General features: G+C 42.1%; 1 protein-coding gene across 1 annotated transcript; it reads left to right on the top strand.

Moving 5' to 3' along the window:
- Positions 1 to 1,382: 1,382 nt before the first annotated feature.
- Positions 1,383 to 17,455, top strand: RBP3 (retinol binding protein 3; the record flags this gene model as incomplete). Its single annotated transcript, XM_082308755.1, has 4 exons — positions 1,383 to 4,430; positions 12,055 to 12,245; positions 15,128 to 15,270; positions 17,127 to 17,455. 4 exons carry the CDS (start codon positions 1,383 to 1,385, stop codon positions 17,453 to 17,455), a joined length of 3,711 nt encoding a protein of 1,236 aa, XP_082164881.1.
- Positions 17,456 to 19,656: the final 2,201 nt, after the last annotated feature.

Genomic DNA, 19,656 nt, shown 5'->3' on the forward strand with positions numbered 1-19,656 from the left:
ACAAATCAACCATGGGATGAAATAGTACCTGCATATATAGAGAAGGCTAGTGCTATATGGACATGTTAAAGGAAGGAACTTCACAAAACTCCTTTATTACTACAGCTGAATGACCCAGACGGAGGACTGCACTAAACTTTGCTCGTGTGAGTGGCAGGCTTCACTCATGACACTCACACATGACACCAACAGAGTGCACCCAGCCAGGGTAGACTATCTTTAGACTCTTCCCTCCACATGTATGCGTATGTAGCAACAACTGACATTTCGAAAGCAATACAAAAACATGCTCTTCCCAGATTCCCTAGTCTATTCTTGCAGCTACCTCCAGCAAGCAGAATGGCTGGGGTAGCAACTTATTTCAGACTTAAAGCCAAGAATCTGTTCTTGTGGGTCTTTGGCATGCCATACTGGAGCTCTGAATGTTGACAACTCATGTGGGTACAGCCTGCAGCTGCATCCCGCATATTCTGATCCTCTTTCAAACTCTTAATACAATAGGGTCTCGAATACATTGTGAGCAGAAGAAAACAACCCCCCACATTCTATTTTAGTATGTTGAGCCTAAAGTCTATTGGCTGGGAGCTGTCATCAGACATGACCATATGTTACTCAATGGTATTACAAGTAAATCCTAATTGAGTGCAAATTATGAAGATTAAAGTCACCTCAGATTTAGCTGTATTATGTTGAGGCAAATGTATTTCAAAGTCCTGTTTAAAATGTTGGCAATTCTCAGCACAGAAATTAACAGGCTGTCATTACCTTGGATTTTATGAGCTGTTACTAAATGTCTGGAGTTCCTTGTTTGGAGCCCTTAGTCATAGAATGTAAGAACAGTCCTTTGCAGCTCAGACTGAAAAACACCAAAGACAATGTATTGTCAACAACTTTTGAAAAAATATTAAATATTGGTAAAACTAAGTCACTGAAGAACCTCCTGGTATAAGCTTTTCATAAATAATGGTAAAAGACTGGATGACTGCTGTTCTAATTGTGGTTAAAATCAAAGTTTTGCATTTAAGCAATCTACTGTCAGGATAAGCCAGGACCAGTTTATAACAGGCGATGCATTACCTTTTGAAAACAATTAACTGCCAGAAAGATCTTCCTTGATGACTGAAGTTTATTACTGTTTCATAAGAGGGCTGTGAAGTAGTAAGGAGCTGAACTGCCTCTATTGGTGCACTTCAGATGATGCACTCCATTTTAATGAGATTAAAGGTTTAATGCAGATAAAAGATTTTTATCTGTTCAGTGCACCTGGATTCAACACGGGGATTTCAGTGTGATTCACAGAGAGTCATCGGAGAGCTACATTCATCTTGGTCAACAAGAGCGTCTGACTTCTTTCCTTCTTTTCTGTTCTGTACAAAGACAAAATGGTCAGGACACATTTCTTCCTATTTTCAGCACTGATCATGTGCAGCATACCTGCTGAGGAAATCTTTCAGCCAACTCTAGTGCTGGACATGGCTAAAGTCCTTCTGAATAACTACTGCTATCCTGAAAACCTAGTAGGAATGCAAGAAGCCATTGAACAAGCAATCAAGAGCGGGGAGATCCTGGACATCTCAGATCCAAAAATGCTGGCCAGTGTCTTGACAGCTGGAGTGCAGGGTGCTCTGAATGACCCAAGACTGGTGATTTCCTATGAGCCATCACTGCATGCAACTCCCAAACAAGAAGCTGAGGCTTCCCCTACTCGTGAACAACTCCTGAGTCTTATTGAGCATGTGGTCATGTATGACAAGCTGGAGGGCAATGTTGGCTACCTGAGGATTGATTATATCATAGGACAGGAAGTTGTGCAGAAAGTTGGAGCTTTTCTGGTGGACAAGGTGTGGAAGATGCTGATAGAGACATCTGCTCTGGTGATCGATCTTCGTCACAGCACTGGGGGACAGATTTCTGGCCTCCCCTTCATCATCTCATACTTGCATGAAGCAGATAAGATGCTGCACGTTGAGACTGTATACAATCGGCCCTCCAACACCACCACAGAGATATGGACACTGCCAAAGGTGTTGGGAGAGAGGTACAGCAAAGACAAGGATGTCATTGTTTTGATCAGCTGCCACACCACAGGAGTGGCTGAAGATGTGGCTTACATTCTCAAGCACATGAACAGGGCTATCACTGTTGGCGAGAAGACAGCCGGGGGCTCACTGGACATCCAGAAGCTGCGTATTGGCCCCTCCAATTTCTATATGATGGTTCCGGTGTCACGATCTGTGAGCCCCTTGAGTGGGGGTGGACAGAGCTGGGAGGTGAATGGGGTGATGCCATGTGTGGCTACTGAGGCAGAGCAAGCCTTGCAGAAATCCCTGGACATACTGGCAGTGCGCAGAGCAGTGCCTGGCACCCTAAACCTCCTCACAAACATATTAAAGAACTATTACAGCTTAGTGGAGAGGGTGCCAGCACTGCTGCGGCACCTCATCACCTCTGACTTCTCTTCTGTGCAGTCAGCTGAGGACCTGGCCACCAAGCTCAACACTGAGATGCAGACCTTATCGGAAGACCCCCGCCTGTTGGTCCGAGTCATGATGCCAGGTGAAGCTGCTGCCCCCCCTGCTGAGAAGCCAATTGCAGTGGCAGCCAGCTTACCTGACAATGAGCAACTGCTGCATGCCTTGGTGGATACTGTCTTCAAGGTGTCAGTGTTGCCAGGCAATGTTGGCTACATGCGCTTTGATGAGTTTGCAGATGCCTCTGTGCTTGCTAAGCTGGGACCTTACATTGTCCAAAAAGTGTGGGAGCCCCTCCAAAATACAGAGAACTTGATCATGGACCTACGGTACAACCCTGGGGGCCCTTCCTCCTCTGCTGTGCCTGTGCTACTCTCCTATTTCCAAGATCCTGCTGCTGGCCCTGTCCATCTTTTCACAACCTATGACAGGCGCACCAACCACACACAGGAGCACAACAGCCAGGCAGAACTTCTGGGCCAGCCCTATGGGGCTCAGCGTGGCATCTACCTGCTCACCAGCCACCACACTGCTACAGCTGCTGAGGAGTTTGCTTACCTCATGCAGTCCCTGGGCCGTGCCACACTGATTGGTGAGATCACAGCAGGAAGCCTCTCACACACCCGTACCTTCCCTCTGCTGCAGCCTGAGCAGGGAATAACCCATGGCCTAACTATCACAGTTCCTGTTATCACCTTCATTGACAACCATGGGGAAAGCTGGATGGGCGGAGGAGTTGTGCCTGATGCCATAGTGTTGGCTGAGGATGCGCTGGAGAAGGCTGAAGAGGTGCTAGCTTTCCACAAGAACATGGGAGTACTTTTGGAGAGTACTGGGCAACTCCTAGAGGCTCACTATGCCATCCCAGAAGTGGCTGGTAAGGCCAGTGCTATGCTCAGCACCAAACAGGCCCAAGGAGGTTATCGATCAGCTGTAGACTTTGAGACTTTGGCTTCCCAGCTTACCAGTGACTTGCAGGAGGCCTCAGGGGACCATCGGCTTCATGTTTTCCACAGCCATGTGGAACCAATACCAGAAGAACAGCTTCCCAACATGATTCCCAGCCCTGAGGAGCTGAATTACATTATTGAGGCACTCTTCAAAATTGAGGTATTGCCAGGCAACCTGGGCTACCTTCGCTTTGATATGATGGCTGAGGCAGAAACAGTGAAGGCCATTGGGCCCCAGCTGGTGCAGATGGTATGGAACAAGCTGGTGGACACAGATGCCATGATTATTGACATGAGGTACAACACAGGTGGCTACTCCACTGCTATCCCAATACTTTGTTCCTACTTCTTTGAACCTGAGCCTCGGCAACACCTCTACACTGTGTTTGATCGTAGTACCTCCCGCAGCACAGAGGTGTGGACTCTCCCTCAAGTCACCGGCAAGAGATATGGCTCCCTCAAGGACATCTACATCCTAACAAGCCATATGAGTGGCTCAGCAGCTGAAGCTTTCACTCGCTCTATGAAAGATCTACACCGGGCCACAGTTATTGGTGAGCCCACAGTAGGTGGTTCCCTCTCAGTGGGCATTTATCGTGTTGGTAACAGTTCCCTATATGCCTCCATCCCCAGCCAAGTGGTGCTCAGCCCAGTCACTGGCAAAGTATGGAGTGTGTCTGGCGTGGAGCCACACATCACCATCCAGGCCAGTGAAGCCATGGCTGTAGCTCAACACATTGCCAACCTGCGTGCCCACGTGCCACAGACACTGCAAACTGTAAGCAAGCTTGTGGCAGATAATTATGCCTTTGTGGACATTGGGACTGTTATAGCATCCAACCTCACCAAGAACATCGACAAAGACAGTTATAAAAAGATTAATACAGAAGAGGAGCTGGCCTGGAAGGTGACTGCCAACTTGCAAGCTCTTTCTGATGATGAGCACCTGAAATTACTCTACATCCCTGAACACGCCAAGGACACCATCCCAGGGATCATGCCAAAACAGGTACGGTTCTCCCTGTACCCAGGTATACTGATGCCAGCTAGAATGGGAGCACTAATTCAGATATCTTACCTTGTTTCTAGCCCATATCATAAACCCACCAGGATTTACCTGTACTCAGAATAGAAGCCAGTGCCTGAGTGGGTTTTGGAGGCTGAGCTCTCTCTGACACTAAGGCAAGTCAGGATAGTAGCTTGTGGTAGTAGATGGTAGTTCTGGATGCATGCATTTTGGGAACAACCTTCAGGCTGTGAATCTCTTTCAGTTGCCAGCTGCCACAAGCAAATATGCAGGGCTTCACGGTTAGAGGGACAATATCTCATTGTCTCTGTGATCCCCTCTCTTTCAGTGATACGGCTTTTCAAGCTATAATAAATTAATGCAGAAACCCACTGCAGAAACCGAGTTTGTAATTTAAGAAAAATTTGGTTGGACCAGAGTAAATGCACACACCTGCAAAACATGCTGCCACGTACACTTCAATGGATTTTTCTATATAAAATTGCTGTACCTGACTTCTATTACTTCAGAATAACAAGCAGCTCCTTTGGTAGTGACAATGGAAAGTTGTTCTGATTGTATCTCATGCTCAGCCTCAGACAGTTTCCCAGTGACTTAGAAATACTTTGGAAGAAGTATCTGGGTGGAAGTTAGGTGACCCCAGGGAGAAAATGATTTTTAATAATCCACTTTTGCCTGTGCTGTGTGGTTTGCATAACAGTCTGTGCTTTGTTCTGAGCCTGGGTATTTATACACTGGACTGCCTTGGCAATCTTTCTTGTTCAATGTTGTGCTGGAGGGAGCTCCCAGGAGCACTTGTTAAAATTCCATCTTCAAATTAAAGGGAGGGTTAGGATAACCTGATTCCTTTCTTGGATGGAGTTAGCTCCTTTCTGGCTACTGCTCTAGCATGGCTATCAGAGACATCTTTTCTCCAGGGACTCATAAAATTACTTTTTGAAGAGAATGAATTTGCCTTTGCAATGAACCAGAGTATACCAAGTGTCAGGTAACTATTAAATGTTTCCTGGGGGAGGAAATCTGTGGGCTTCCACCCTCTGAAGTTTTTGGCATGCATGATTTAAAGTGGGCATGACCTTTGTGGTATTATCTCCAACACTAAGGTCAAGGACAAAGTCTAAGCATTGCCAGGGGAGGGCATTTTTTTTCGAGTTTGTTAACGAAGAGGTGCTGGCCCCATTCTTGCCTCTAAGCTTAAATGGAAAATAATTAATTAAAGGATTTTTCTATTCCATCACTCTCTTTCCCTCCTACATTTGTTGGGTGTAGAAAACTTCACTCTAAAGATGTTCTTGACAGAGCTCCCTGCTAAAGTATTAGCAACATATCAGTAGCAATACATCATAGTTTCTCCCCATTCTACAAAGTGGGCCCATCTTGCAAATTAGTCACTGTTTTCACTGAAGGCTGTTAATGGATATTGTTGGCTATTTTTACTTGTTCAAACCTTACTTACTTTATTCAGACCTTGAATGTTGAGAACAGGATGTACAGAACAAATATCTCAGTTTTCACATGACGTGAAATTCTGATCCTGACAGAGCTATTGAGGAAATGCCATTATACTAATTAATGCCTCTGTTTACCTCAGTTCTTTGTCAAGCAAAATGATTGGAAGGGGTCAGGGATACATCCATAAGAAGGAAATCATATCAGTGTGTATGAAAATCAGGACAAATGTGAGATTTTTTCAAGGGGAAATAATGTATAAATAGCAGAGGAGAAGCACGGGTCTCTTATGAGGCTAAAATAGTTTCCAAAGGTGCATGCATTCCCTCATAGTGCTTGAGGAAACTGGGGGGCAGAGAGACAAGAGAGCGATGTTAAGACATGTTAAGGTGAAAGAGCGTGAGTGAACGAAGACACTGAATTCACTGAAGTAAAGGCTTTTCCTTGTGATAGAGGTAAAAGAAAGTGCTCCTATTCCATAGAGCACTGGGCAGCAAGAGTACCTTCATTTCCTGCCTTGCTTTTGCAGGGCAAACATTGTGGAACATTTCAGGAATACCCCATACCAATACCCCAGAAAGCAAATGCCTTAAGATTACAGTGAAGCTTACATGATGGCACTAATTGCATGTGTAAATTTCTATTTTTTTTTACAGTCCGATACATGGACATAGTGGCTCTTTTAATCTGTATCACATTTATTCCTGAAAAACCTAAACGCTAGTTTTCCTTTTGTGCTACCTACCTTCCAAGCCACCCTTTCCCTTGACAGTGGGATTTTCTTGATAATGACCTTGACAGTGAAGCAGATCCAACACAATTAAATGAAAGTGATTATGAATAACTGCAGGAAGGATGGGATGGGACATAGGAGACAGGCAAGTGAAATGCATGTAGACCTTTGCATCTGCTACAGTAGAATAGCTGCTGAAGCATAATACAGGGTAGTGAATACGTCTCCTCTATGACAGCAGCAAGGTCAATGCTAGCCGGAGTTGTCTGCTGCATAAATGCCACTTTCCAAAGTCAGACTTCCCAGAGGCAAATGTTGTATATATTGTTTGTGATTCAGAAAACAGAATTTTGCTTATAAGGCAGAGCTCTCTAAACTTGCTGATGCACAGTTCAATAATCCCTACTTCTTAGTCTTCTGTTTGCCTCTCTCTCTCCAGTCATACCTTCCTTTCCATACTGAAATATTTGTGTTCTTGAATATCTGAGTGTTGTAGACTACCCATGGAAGAACTCCTGCCTGATTTTGGCAAATGTGTTATGTCAATTTTAAGTGACAAGAGTCTCCCTGAGTGACTCTTTGGCCCCTTGATAATGCCCAAATACTTTTAATGCAGTCTTCACACCTAAGAGAATTTTTGTATTAATGTCTTAGATAAGCAGCTGAAAATGATGGTCATAGTAAAAGAAAAAAAGGAATCCTTTATAAAGACAAATTGTTCCTGCAGTCTTCATTTTCCCAGATAAATAATATGTATCTATAGCAGAGTATTGCACTTGCTGAACGAGGCAATAGTTACAGATGTTTCATCAGAAAGGAGTATAGTTTTCTTATGTCCCTTCATTAATGAGTAAAATCAAAATGCTCAGCCTCAACATGTCAAGATAGATAATCAAATTGCTACTTCTGTTGCTAACAGGTAGAAAAAAAATCGTTGTGGGCCCATACGATGCTAATTTATATCAACATAACCACAGTAAAGTCAGTGGAAATCTACAAGTTCATGCAAGCCAAAAAAATATCTTGTGCTTAACTCTCATTGACTCTTCACCTTTTGTAATTCATGCTTGCTTCTTGTGTTTGGTACAGAATAGAATATGACACTTTGTTAATCACTTTTGTTCTTTTTCTAGTACTTTTCACCTTATGATCTTGATACTGACGCTCAATGCATCTACGTTTGCAGTTACAATCCCACCAAAGAGATCCGTTTGTCCTCCATTGTGCTTTTTCCATTGTCATTAATGTTACAGTAGATTTGGCCACTAGTTTTAACGATTTTCAATGGGTTTTTGACAAAAATCAAAATTTAGATATGAATCATGTTTTCAAATTTTGCTTTCAAATATAATCTTCCAGGACATTGGCTAGAAAATAACTGCTCAGTGGCATGCAAAGAGTATGTTATAAACTGTGTATTGTCAGAGCAGGCTTACACACTGCTGTGCAGTGCCGCCCTTTGCAGGGTGAAAGTACAGCTTCTCACTCTGCCCTGCATTGCCTCAATGGGGACTAAGAGCCTTAAATAACCTCTTTCAATCCTTTGCAGAGCACTGTCCCAGAGGTTTTCAGCTTTTGCTTGTGGTAACCCCCCTGTCTGGCTCTCTTGGTGCAATGGAGGGCAGGATTAGAATTCAAAGCTACAGCTCTGGAAAAGCTGGAGAAATGATCTGTGAAAAGCAGGATGAGGTTAAATAAGAACATATGCAGGGTTCTTACACAGTTTCTAGGGTGATAGTAATTGACTGCATAACTCTGGGAGGAAACCGGCCTGTTTAGGGGGAGTCCTGTTAAAAAGTATATGGGTTCTTCAGAGTTCATAAGCTGAACACAAGTCAATAGAATCATAGAATTATAGAATCGTTTAGGTTGGTTGTTGCAGTAAAAAACAATAATCATCAGACTGGAATGGATAAGGAGGAATATAATCCGTAAGACATGTGAAGTCTTCCGCTACATTCAGCTCTAAAGAAAATTCAGCTAGAGTATACTATGCACAGTCTTGGGTAATGCTTTTCTGGAAAGATGTGGCTCAAGTGGGGAGACAGCAGAAAAGAGGAAGAGGCGTAAAGAAAAGACTGAATAAGAGTCATCTTGAAAAAGTTTAAAAGATTTGAGTTGTTTATTCCAGAGAGAAGAAAACTGAGAGGAGACATGAAAACAGTCTTCAGATATGTAATAGGCTGTTTCAAATATGAAAAGATTAATGTGTTCCCTTGTCCATGGTAAATAGGCCAAGAAGTAATGCACTTAAACCATAGAAAGTAGTGAACTTAGACTGTTTACACTAGATGTTAAAAACATCTTTGTAATACTAAGGCTAGTGACGTACTAGACTGGATTGCTTGGAAATCACCCAGTGATATGGGTGTTTTTAAGAGCAAGTGAGAATCGACTGTCAGGAATATAGCTGATCCTGCTCAGTCCTTGAGCTGGGGGACCTACTAGGATGTGGACACTACAGTTTCAGTCCAGTCTCTGAGGGTACATGAGGAACCCAAATGTTATTCTAAGAAAGACAAGTGCAACCTCACCATCCAGCCCCCAAGATCTCATGGTTCTTAAACCAATCTCAGGATTTGCAATGGCACAAGGCTGTTGGCTGATAATATTTTAACAGCTGGCAGTTGAAAGCACTAGCAACCTTAATGGAAACCAGAGTTACATTACAATGGTCAGCGCAAAATTAGCTATGAAAATACAGTTTCCATCTAAATAGACAAAACAATTTCAGAGAGATGTGAAAGGGGAGAAAACAGAGGAGAGAGGCACAGTTGGAAAAGTAATTTGCCCAGGGTTGAGGTATGTGTCAGCAGCAGAACCAGGGATGAAACTCCATGCATGAGTCCCAGGGCAGCATTCTAGGTCCTGTTTTGTGTCACATCGTTTGTTCCAGTTAGGCCACTCACTTGTGGAAGGAGAGTGCAGAATAGGGCTGGAGACCCTACATAGTTAATGGAAAACAATTCTTCCTTGGCTTAAGTGGTGTTAGCTTGGAGATCCTTTAGTCTAGCCACATTGCTTATAGTGTTCTTACTAAGGCACCTGAGGATTTATATTTAACATCAAGTCATTTGTATGTAAACATTGCCTGACTGAGCAGCAGGATCTTACTTTCAGCTGCATCCTGTCCCAGCTTGTCCTTGGCCTGCAAACAGAGCCCTGCCTTCCAAAGGAGAGTGCGCTCTTGCTCTCTGCAGCCAGACTTGCCTCCTTAGGTACCAGCAGCACATGGCCCATGTGCCAGTGTCATGAACCTGCAGTTTTCCAGGACAGTAACTCTCTACTGTCAGTCCCAGCCTCCTCCCCTCTTTTGCTTAAAAATTAGGAGGCTTTCCCCACCCCCCAAAAATTACATTTTGAGTGCTTTTCATCTGAACTCTGGGTTTAGAGCCTTTAGAATAGATATATTTTCATACCTTTTCCTGCACCCATGAAGATGAAGAAGAGTTTCTTTGAGGTCCTTGCATATTCATTTTACCCCATGATACCTGAGGCTTTAAGAGCAATGTGCCCACCTTGAAATCTGTAATGAACTTCCAAGAGTTAGCAACACTGCTAGCATGTACTGAAGGCCTTAGTGAACAAAGATGTGATGCAGCACAGTAAAACAACAAGTAGAAAAAAAATTACCAGGCATAGACAGAGAGGTTATTCTTAATCAACATGCTTATGGGCATGCATCTAGCAATAATTGTTGGAGACAGAGCTAAGAAATCTGTGTGTTCAGTTGAAATATCATTAGTAAGTGGCTGAGAGTAACACATCAATTTTATTTGTAGATGTTACCAATGAGTGACGATTTTTCTCTCCCGGGGGGACCAGTACCTCTGAACTAGATATAAGCTCTGTCAGAACCATGCAATGCATGCTGGATATATTCTTCAAAACTGTGATTCGTTAATCAAAGTACAGTGGGCAGATCAAGTAGCATTGCTGTCACTGGGAAGTGGATTGGAAATGACAAACTCAGTAGTGCTGGACCGATATTTTTACAGTCTAGATACAGTGGTTATTTTCACAAGGTACAATGAGAAAGAAGCATACAGAAAAGGGCTCAGTAGAGTATGTTCTCACCATCAGATCAACAACTACTGGCCAACAGGGCTTTTAAATTAATGTTTGAAATTTGGGCAATTTTGGCATACAGAAGATGCTGAATGATGAAGCAGCCCAGGGCAGCTAAAAGTGTGATATGGTCGGTAATTTTCCCCCAGGTAAAGGTAAACTGCTTGAGCTGTGTCAAGTACAGCTGCATTCACACACCTTGGAAGCCCTCTTTCTGCTGTGGCAGACCTGCTTTTGGCAGGAGCATAACCCCAGGCCAGGGCACTACATGTAGGGCAGGAGATTGCCTGACTCCTTTACAGTTGCAGAAAGCCCAAATGCCTCCCAAATTCTGTGGCATATTGCAGGTTGGGGGAGCACCTTTTAGCACATGGCTCACTGCTGACTCCTTGTTCTTTTGGGTATAAAAGTATGGATTGTCTGGGGCTGAGACATGGCAGAGGACAACTGATTAAAAAGTATAAAATAATTTTCACAGCAACCCTGAGGAGAAGAGGCCAAATTGCTGAAGGTCACATAAGTCATATATATCCTAAAGCCTTATCTCCTTAAGCTGAAGAAGAGTCTTCCATTTTCAGACACATGCATGCAAATCATAAGTTTGGCAATAGGAGCAGGCTATGACTCCAATGCATGTAGGGGTTACTAGGATAACTTTATTAGTTGGCTACACATCATTGCTATTAAAAAAATTTCTGCTGTTTAACAACATAAGCTAAACACAATGAAGTTAATCACAGCCTAACACGTGAGACCCCAGGCACATGGCCACCATATAGGAGATTTAACACGTCTACCTCATGAGTATCCTAGCACATGCCCAACACATCAGGTTCCTTGCTGTCACAAGGACTGGCTCAATAAGAGGGGCTGGGGCCAACCTCACCTGCAGCCAGCAGCTTTTTGTCAGCTGAGCCAATCAAGAGATTATAAAAGTCCCAAGTGCCTTATTTAGAAAGAACTGCTAAAAGAAACAAGTGGGCTTGGGTGGCAGGCCTGGGCTAGTGGCCTGTGCTGCAGACCAGGGGATGGTTCTTGTAGCCTTCTCAGCCTCTTTGGTCCAAGTAAATTCCTGTATTTTTGAAAAATAATCTGAGCCCCGACAAACAGGGGCCTGATCCAGATTCTGGGCATGCTATTGATGCACCCTATACTGGGCAAACAGTGCAGCAGCCAATGCTAACCTATGTTTAATATGCAAAATCTTAACCTCATTCATTATGTTCTTCAAACTTGGTCACATTCCTCACATATGTCCCACCTGGACTAAACTTGACCCACATAATTCTTTTTAAATCTTGTGCCAAGCTATCAGTGCCAGCAAATTATTTGTTTTGTTTTTCCAAACTCTTTCAGATCCCTTCCCCAGAAGTATTTGAAGATCTGATTAAATTTTCATTCCACACAAATGTATTTGAAAACAACATCGGCTATCTGAGATTCGATATGTTTGGAGACTGTGAACTTCTAACCCAGGTGTCCGACTTACTGGTAGAGCATGTTTGGAAGAAAATTGTTCACACAGATGCATTAATCATAGACATGAGGTAAACCTTTGAATGGCAAATAACCAAAGCTCTTTCAAAACAGCATTTTATTTGTAACAGTGAATTAGCTTTACATGGCTTACTGTCCTGTTTATAGGCTAACATTGCTGGGATTAAATGAGAAAAGGAAAACAGCCAAGGAAAACAATAACAGTCTGGAAGTATACCTCAAGACAAATTGTACCATCACTTGAGATGTTTAGAACTAAATAGGAAAATTTAGGGGATATGTTGCAGAATGCAATCCTGGATGTCCCATCTGTTTTCTTTCTCTGATTTCTTTCTAATCTAATTCTGCATGTGCCTTGTATTAATTATATATATACATGGCCTAATTAAATCTTTTACTGCAGGCACTGGTCAAGTGATTGAACAGTCAAAAAACCAGACCATGCATAAGGCTGTGTTTGTTACAACATCTGGTTTGCCATATCTGCAGCGCTAAGTTATCCTGGGCAATCAGCCCTGTACAAAATGACCCTTGTGCACAGAGCACAAAGGTGGCTTAAAGGTCCTGTTGCCTCAAAGGCACTGTAGCACTGCTAGACCCTGCTGTAGCAAGCTACAGCATCATGTGCCTGCTGTCAACTTAGGATTCTGTTGGACACTCCAGTGTGTCAACAATTCTCCAAATCTTATGAGCCAGAAGATGGCGTCCATTTGTTTTCAGCTATTAAAGCAGATGAATATCACAAATATACATTTCCCATACAATATTTAGATAAGCCATTCCCTTGTTTTGGTCCAGAGCTAATGTTTGTGAGCCCAGAACATTACAAATATCAACTAAATAAAAGAAGCCTTTTGTAAGAACTTGTTTTTAATGCTAGAACCACTTATGTCCATTGCCATCATGGGACTCTCAATATTTGGTAATCTTCTTAATATTCTTCTGAGATTTGCAGCATGGGCAGGAAAAGATGAGCGCAGCTATGAAAGCAGAGAGAGAGAGAACTCACTATGTGAGCACAGAGGAGGCAGGGCAGCAACCAATAAAACACACCTATGACTGAATTCAAATTCAGCAAAGGCACAACCATATTGCAATAGACTTGAGATGGGACTGGGACTTTCCTCTTTCTTGCCCCAGTTTTCTCCCAAGCTAAAACTCATACCAGGGCCAGGGGCAATAAAACAGCAAAGGTGAAATCATGCCCCAGGTACCAAATGGTTGGTCTCACTATAGTTCTTTCCTTGCGTTGCTTTGATATTTTTTTTTATATTTAATGTATTTCCAGCCCTTTGAGTGTACACAAAAGACCCCGTCTCTGAAGGTATATAAAAGAAAACCCCAAACATTTTACCTTTTGAAATTCTCCCTAAACCAATCTTATGATTTTAAGGCAAGGCTGATAATTGCAATTTTGCATGGGATTAACCATAATGAATAATGTTTCTTATCTTATAAGTTTCCCTCCCTGGAACAGCTGCACCACTGATGAACTTCATATTTTGACAATTTCAATTTTGCATGGGGTTAACCATAATGCATAGTGTCTCTCACCTTAATAGTTCCCCTTCATGGAACAGCTGTGCCACTCATGAACTTCATATTTTTAACCTTCACAGCATCGAGAAGAAACAGTGATAAACTAAACAGCTTCCCTAATGTCACACAAGAAGTCTGTAATGAAGGAAGTACTTGCCTGCGAGAGTTAAGCTAAAACTCTAAAACAACTCCTCAGTCATTATTACTGACTGAAGTTTCTGCAGTTTCACTCTAAGAGAGTCCCAGAAGAGCTCTCCAGCATTGCTCTAGCTGCCTGCTTGCCACTCACTTCAGCCGTGATGGCAGCTACAGGAAACTGGGCTCTGCTGGGTCTAGCTGCCTGCTGGGCTGTGCAGCAGCAGCAGGACCTCCTGGCAGCACAGCACTATCTGGGACACACTAAAGACCCTTATTTCAGTTCTAGCCAGTCACAGTAGGAATCCAGCATACAGCTCCCAAATAAAGAGGTAGCTTCACTCTTTGGGACAGAGGCTTCCTCGATTGTCTAATCCTTTTCTAGAGGTGAAATAAACTTAGTTATGGGCTGGACTGAGCAAAACTCATTTTCTAGCAGGTTTTTGCTGGAATGCCTGTGCCAGGCACTCCTAACAGCAACTACAGGAAAGCACTGTATCTATCTCCTACTAGTGAGCAAGGTACAAATATTTCCAGTGCTGTATGTGCTCTAGTATTAGTGAAAAGTGACAGACAAAAAATAATTTGGTGTTCCATTGTGTGTATTCATAGCAGGGGTTCTCCAATGACACTTAGGCTCTTCAGTGAATTTAATCTGCAGAGACTGATATGAAATTAAACTACAACCAAAGTTTTCAAACATGACTGTTCTAAATGAAGCAGCTAACACAATCTTTAAGCACAAAAAGAAATGCCCTGATCTTATAAGGTGCCAAACACCAAGTATTCTCATTGTGTGCAGCAGAAAATAAGAACACATCAGTTCTACAAACATATGTTGCTTACATTGGGATCTATATTTATATATTAGGGTTTAGGTACTTACTCATGCTGCTTATGTCAGTAACAACATGGGTTATTCAGAGTAGAAGAATAACAAGAATCTGATGTTTCTCTGCAGATTAAGAGTCTTTTCTTACTTCATGAATTTTTTCCAGGTTGAATCAAGGAAAAAATAGACAAATCAGTTTTATGTTTGCTTTTGAAGTTGTGGGCAATAACAGTCCAAGACTCTTAGACAGGATTTTGTTTCACTGATAAATGTGCAAATGCTGATAGGGGAGAATGAATGTAAATATATCAAAATGTAGCCATAAGCCCTTTCAGTACCGATGTTAAGGAACAACACTTGGAAGGGAGATTTACTGTCTGCCACAAATTTTCAATTGTTTCCTTAATATTTCTAATTTTTGAAAAGGTACAATATCGGAGGCTCCACCACTTCCATAGCAATCCTATGCTCATACTTCTTTGATGAAGGACACCAAATTCTCTTGGACAAAGTTTACGACAGACCCAGTGACTCAGTAAAGGAAATATGGACCCAGCCACAGCTCAAAGGTAAAACGACAATTTCTTTTTAGAGTAGCTTTTCATTTCAGGTTCCCCTCCTTGTGTATTTTAAAGTGAGCCATTAGACACCATAACTCATTTGGTGAAAGCACCTGCCATGATTAGCTCAAGCTGTGCAGAGAATGTAAAAACAAAAATGTGCATTTCAGGCATGTCCCTCAGTGCCGTCTATAAATAACTGTTTATCGCTCCTAGGAATGGGGTATGTTAGGCACAGATATTTGTAAACTGGTTCCCAGAAGTTTAGCTGAATACTGTGTATGGCAGTTGTAACTTGTTGCTTTTCAAAGTTGCCGAAATTAAAAATAAATCCAGCGCTGCCTAGACTCTTCCAATACTCACACATAGTTTTATATGTAGCTCCTCCCTTCCTACCTGTGTAATCCACTATTTCAGTAGATGAAAACACACACAATAGCCCAGTTTGTCCAGAGAATGCAAGAGAGAAAGAAAAGCACTACCTTTTGCACATCTAAGTGAGTTTGGAGCATTTGGCGATGTATCACACACACAACCCCCACATGTACACACACCCCACCCTGCTGCTCATAGACGTTGAAGGGATGCTGCAACATGCAGAAACAGAGCTCTTCAGCGCTCATAAAGTGCAGTTAGAGCGCTAAGAAGCCTTAAACATCAGTTTTAATTATTCTCCCCTTTAAAGTTAAGACAGTACCAAAAAAGGTGTCACAATGGTGTCTGCAATTATTGGCTTGGAGCATGCTGAAATGGTTAAACGTTGTCGCAGGCTTCAGGGTCCATCTATTTTCCCAGCCAGTCAAAGGTGGACTGTGCTAAGGGATATGATTACTATGGACACATTCCAGTTCCCACCAAAGAGAACAGGCAGACTCATATTAACTTCAAAGGAGCTGGATCTGGTCCTGTATTATATACATCTACTGTGAAAAGCATCTTCTAATGGATATTATGTCTCTAGTGAAATGAGAAAAGCAAAGATGGTGTGAAAATTAATTACCATGCTATTGGCCTCTCTCTTACAGTTTAGTATGAGAATGATATGTCATACCGTAACTTACCTAAAGAATGACATTTTTAGAGCAGTTTAGAGTAGTTTTCAAGTTGTCAGGTCCCAGTTATGACATACTGGCAACTCTTTCAAAAGAACTGAGGTCTCAAAAAGTATCATCTAGCACGTTCAGATATATTGAAAATAAGGTGCAAAATACCTCCTACTCCTGTCAGCTGGTTTATGTAGGAAAATGAGATAACTTGGCTCAGATCCTAATAATAAAGGGGTATTTGTTGAAGGGCTTGGGACAAAAGCCATGCAACAGCTTCCATTTATAGACTATAAAAAGCCTGTGGGAAACCACTATAATTATAATTTCATAAAATTCTGCCTGCATAGTTTGCAGGCCAAGCTCTATGACAGCCATGTTCCTAGAGCAGGGATGAGAGTGAAACTGAAGGTGCTGCTGGCTGAGCTTTGAGTATTCCTACTGGAGCAGTGGAAAATGTTGCCTTCCTCACCTGCCTATCCCACTCCTGTGATGGGATCTAGAGCTCCTGTAAAAGTCAAAGCCACAGAAGAGCCAGCAGTAGTAACCATGAGCTGGCCTCCCAGCTGCTAGAGCTCATAACCAGAAACGGATGGCACAAGAGCACCACATAGGGTGAGTCTTTTTTACAGTATAGAGGCTGGGCTAGTGTAAAAAGTGCTTAATACCATCATAGGTACAAAGTAGATTTCCAAACTTCTTTGGTTGTTAATAGCAGGTAGGAAATGAAGTGTGTTTGTATCTTGGCTTCTCTTGCTCCATTATGCAAATAAATCTTTGAAAATGGATGCATTTTCTGATGCTTTTTGTCCTTCCTGGCAGGGGAGAGGTATGGCTCTCAGAAGGGGCTAATAATCCTCACCAGTGCTGTGACAGCTGGGGCTGCTGAAGAGTTTGTGTACATAATGAAGAGACTGGGCAGAGCTCTCATCATTGGGGAACAGACCAGTGGTGGCTACCATTCTGCACAGACACATCAAGTAGATGATACCAACTTCTACATCATCATCCCCACCTCCAGATCAGTCACCTCTGCAGAGGGCACTTCTTGGGAAGGGAAAGGGGTGCCTCCTCACATGGAAACACCAGCTGACACAGCACTCATCAAAGCAAAGGAGATGCTCAGTGTTCACCTGCACAGCTCTGGATAGCTCAGTGGGGGAACATGGCCCTGGAAAAAAAGGTAGGCTGTAATTTTCAAAGGAGCCCAAGGGACTTACACTCTCGGGAGCCGAACCAATAACGGGTTTGGGAACCCAGAGCAGGATTTAGACATAATTTAGGTAACTAATGCAAAATTGAGAACCCAAAAATCTGACAGTGTGTGTATGTGTATGTATGTATGTGCATATGTGCATGTGAGGGGATGGGCAGGCTACCAGTGCTCCTCCTTTTGTTAACTGTCTGGCTCAGGAAACTATGGGTTGTTTACTGCACAAGGGCCCATTTCCAATAGGAGCGGTTGCAAGGCCCTTCTGCTACCCAGAATAATTCACAAGCATCAGCAATAGTGCTGTTCTGGGCGGCAGAAGTGGATTTGAGCTCCTGAAGAAGGCTTCACAGTGGAGTCTCATTTTTTTGTATGAGTTTTCTAGTAACCAAGTTCTTAGGGAAAGAAAGCTACCTCCCCAAATGTAAACCCTAGAAAGGAGTGAGAACTTAATTTCAGTCTGTATAGCCAGTGGTTGGTTCCCTGTATGTAGCTCAAAGTGATTCCTTTTTCAACATGCTGAATTTTTTCTGTGAAAGCCAACTCTTTCTGGGTATGGGTGAGATTTGGATAATTCACTGGGCTTTCTGGATTCCTCTCCTGTGGTCAAATGTAAATGTTTGTTGTTGCAGTGTCTGTTTTTTAAGATTTAGCTGCAAATCACAGAGATTTCCTTTGGTCCCTTAGAAAATCCCAGCTGTCAGTATTGAAGGCATGTGAACCACCTCAAAGCATTTATGCAAAGATAGAAGAGGCATATCTACTCCTTTGGAAATTGTGTACATTCCTATTTATACATCTTAAAGAAGAATTAACAGTAGTTGGGAGAGTCTGTTTTCCAAACTGCAAGAGCTAAATTAAGTCTCTTCTCCATTTCATCATTTAGATGTACCAAAAATAACCATTCCCAGTCTGTCAGGGTTGCCCAGACTCCTGGTATATCTTAGGTGCATGCCTGCTTCTCCCCTAGTGTCTGGCAGAGGGATGGGGAGCAAGCAAGAGAAAGGCAGTACATTGACTCTTTCACCCAGTGCTCAGATAACAGAGTCAGGGAAAAGAATCATATGTTTTTACTTAAGGTTAAAAACAGATTGCTGTGTGTCCTGCCCCAAAGACAAGCAGAAAGCAGAGAAGTACCCTTTGCACCCTGCTAACAAGCTACTTATTAAGTAATAGTGTATTCCAGGGCAACTAACAGAGTTATTGACATGAGCTTAATCAATGAACAACATTCCTTGTCTTTCTTACAATTCTTATCTAACCATCTGTCTTTGTAATGATTTAGAAATACATATAACTCTAATCTAGATCTCAAAGATTCTCATATCTACAAAATGCCACCTGTAAGTGGCAAGTGTTAGGAAAATGGTCCCCCCAAATTTAGTCAGTCTGTAATTGTTACACATTGCTGTTTGCTTGTTCATTTGTAAATTACTGCAGTTTTTTTTATAAATTGTGTTTAAAAATCTGACTGCAGAGAATTTCTTTCAGTATTTACAGGAAAATAATTTTAACAATCAAATAGACTTTCCATCTGTTTTACTGCTTGTTTGTCTTACCAACTACACTCAGTGTGATCACTAACATGGACTCTTTTGAGTCATTTTTGTATTCTGATTTTTATGCACTAGCCAGTTGTTGAACTTCTCAGTGTTGTGGAAAATATTTAAATTAATTAAAACTCATACAGAATTTTGTGTAAAGTGATATATGTATGAAGAATATTAAAGATACTTAATATGGAAAAGACTGGAGTAGTCAACGAATGAGTAAACAACACTAATGTATTTCTTCTAATGTCTTTTAAGCCTCTTTAATATCTAAATGATCCAGTTATACTGCTTTGTTTTCCTAAACACAATCCGTTGTGCTGTCACGTACAAACAATAGTAGTTGTTAAACCAAACATTTAAAAACTTTAGCCATCCATTCAAGGACCAAAAGCTATACCATATGGGCACAAAGAACAAATATTTTCTTCCCGTAGTAATATGGTAAGTACTTATGAATAATAAATATGTCTAGAAATTGGCAGTTGGGAAAACAAACAGTGAAGATGCGTTTGCTGGTGAGTCCATTTGAAATCAATAGTGCTGTTAGTTCACTGAAATGATCAATTTCACTGGAAAATTAGCATGCAAC

The sequence above is a fragment of the Platalea leucorodia genome (genome assembly GCF_965183815.1).
Source record: "Platalea leucorodia genome assembly, chromosome: 4".
Taxonomy (NCBI): Eukaryota; Metazoa; Chordata; class Aves; order Pelecaniformes; family Threskiornithidae; genus Platalea; species Platalea leucorodia.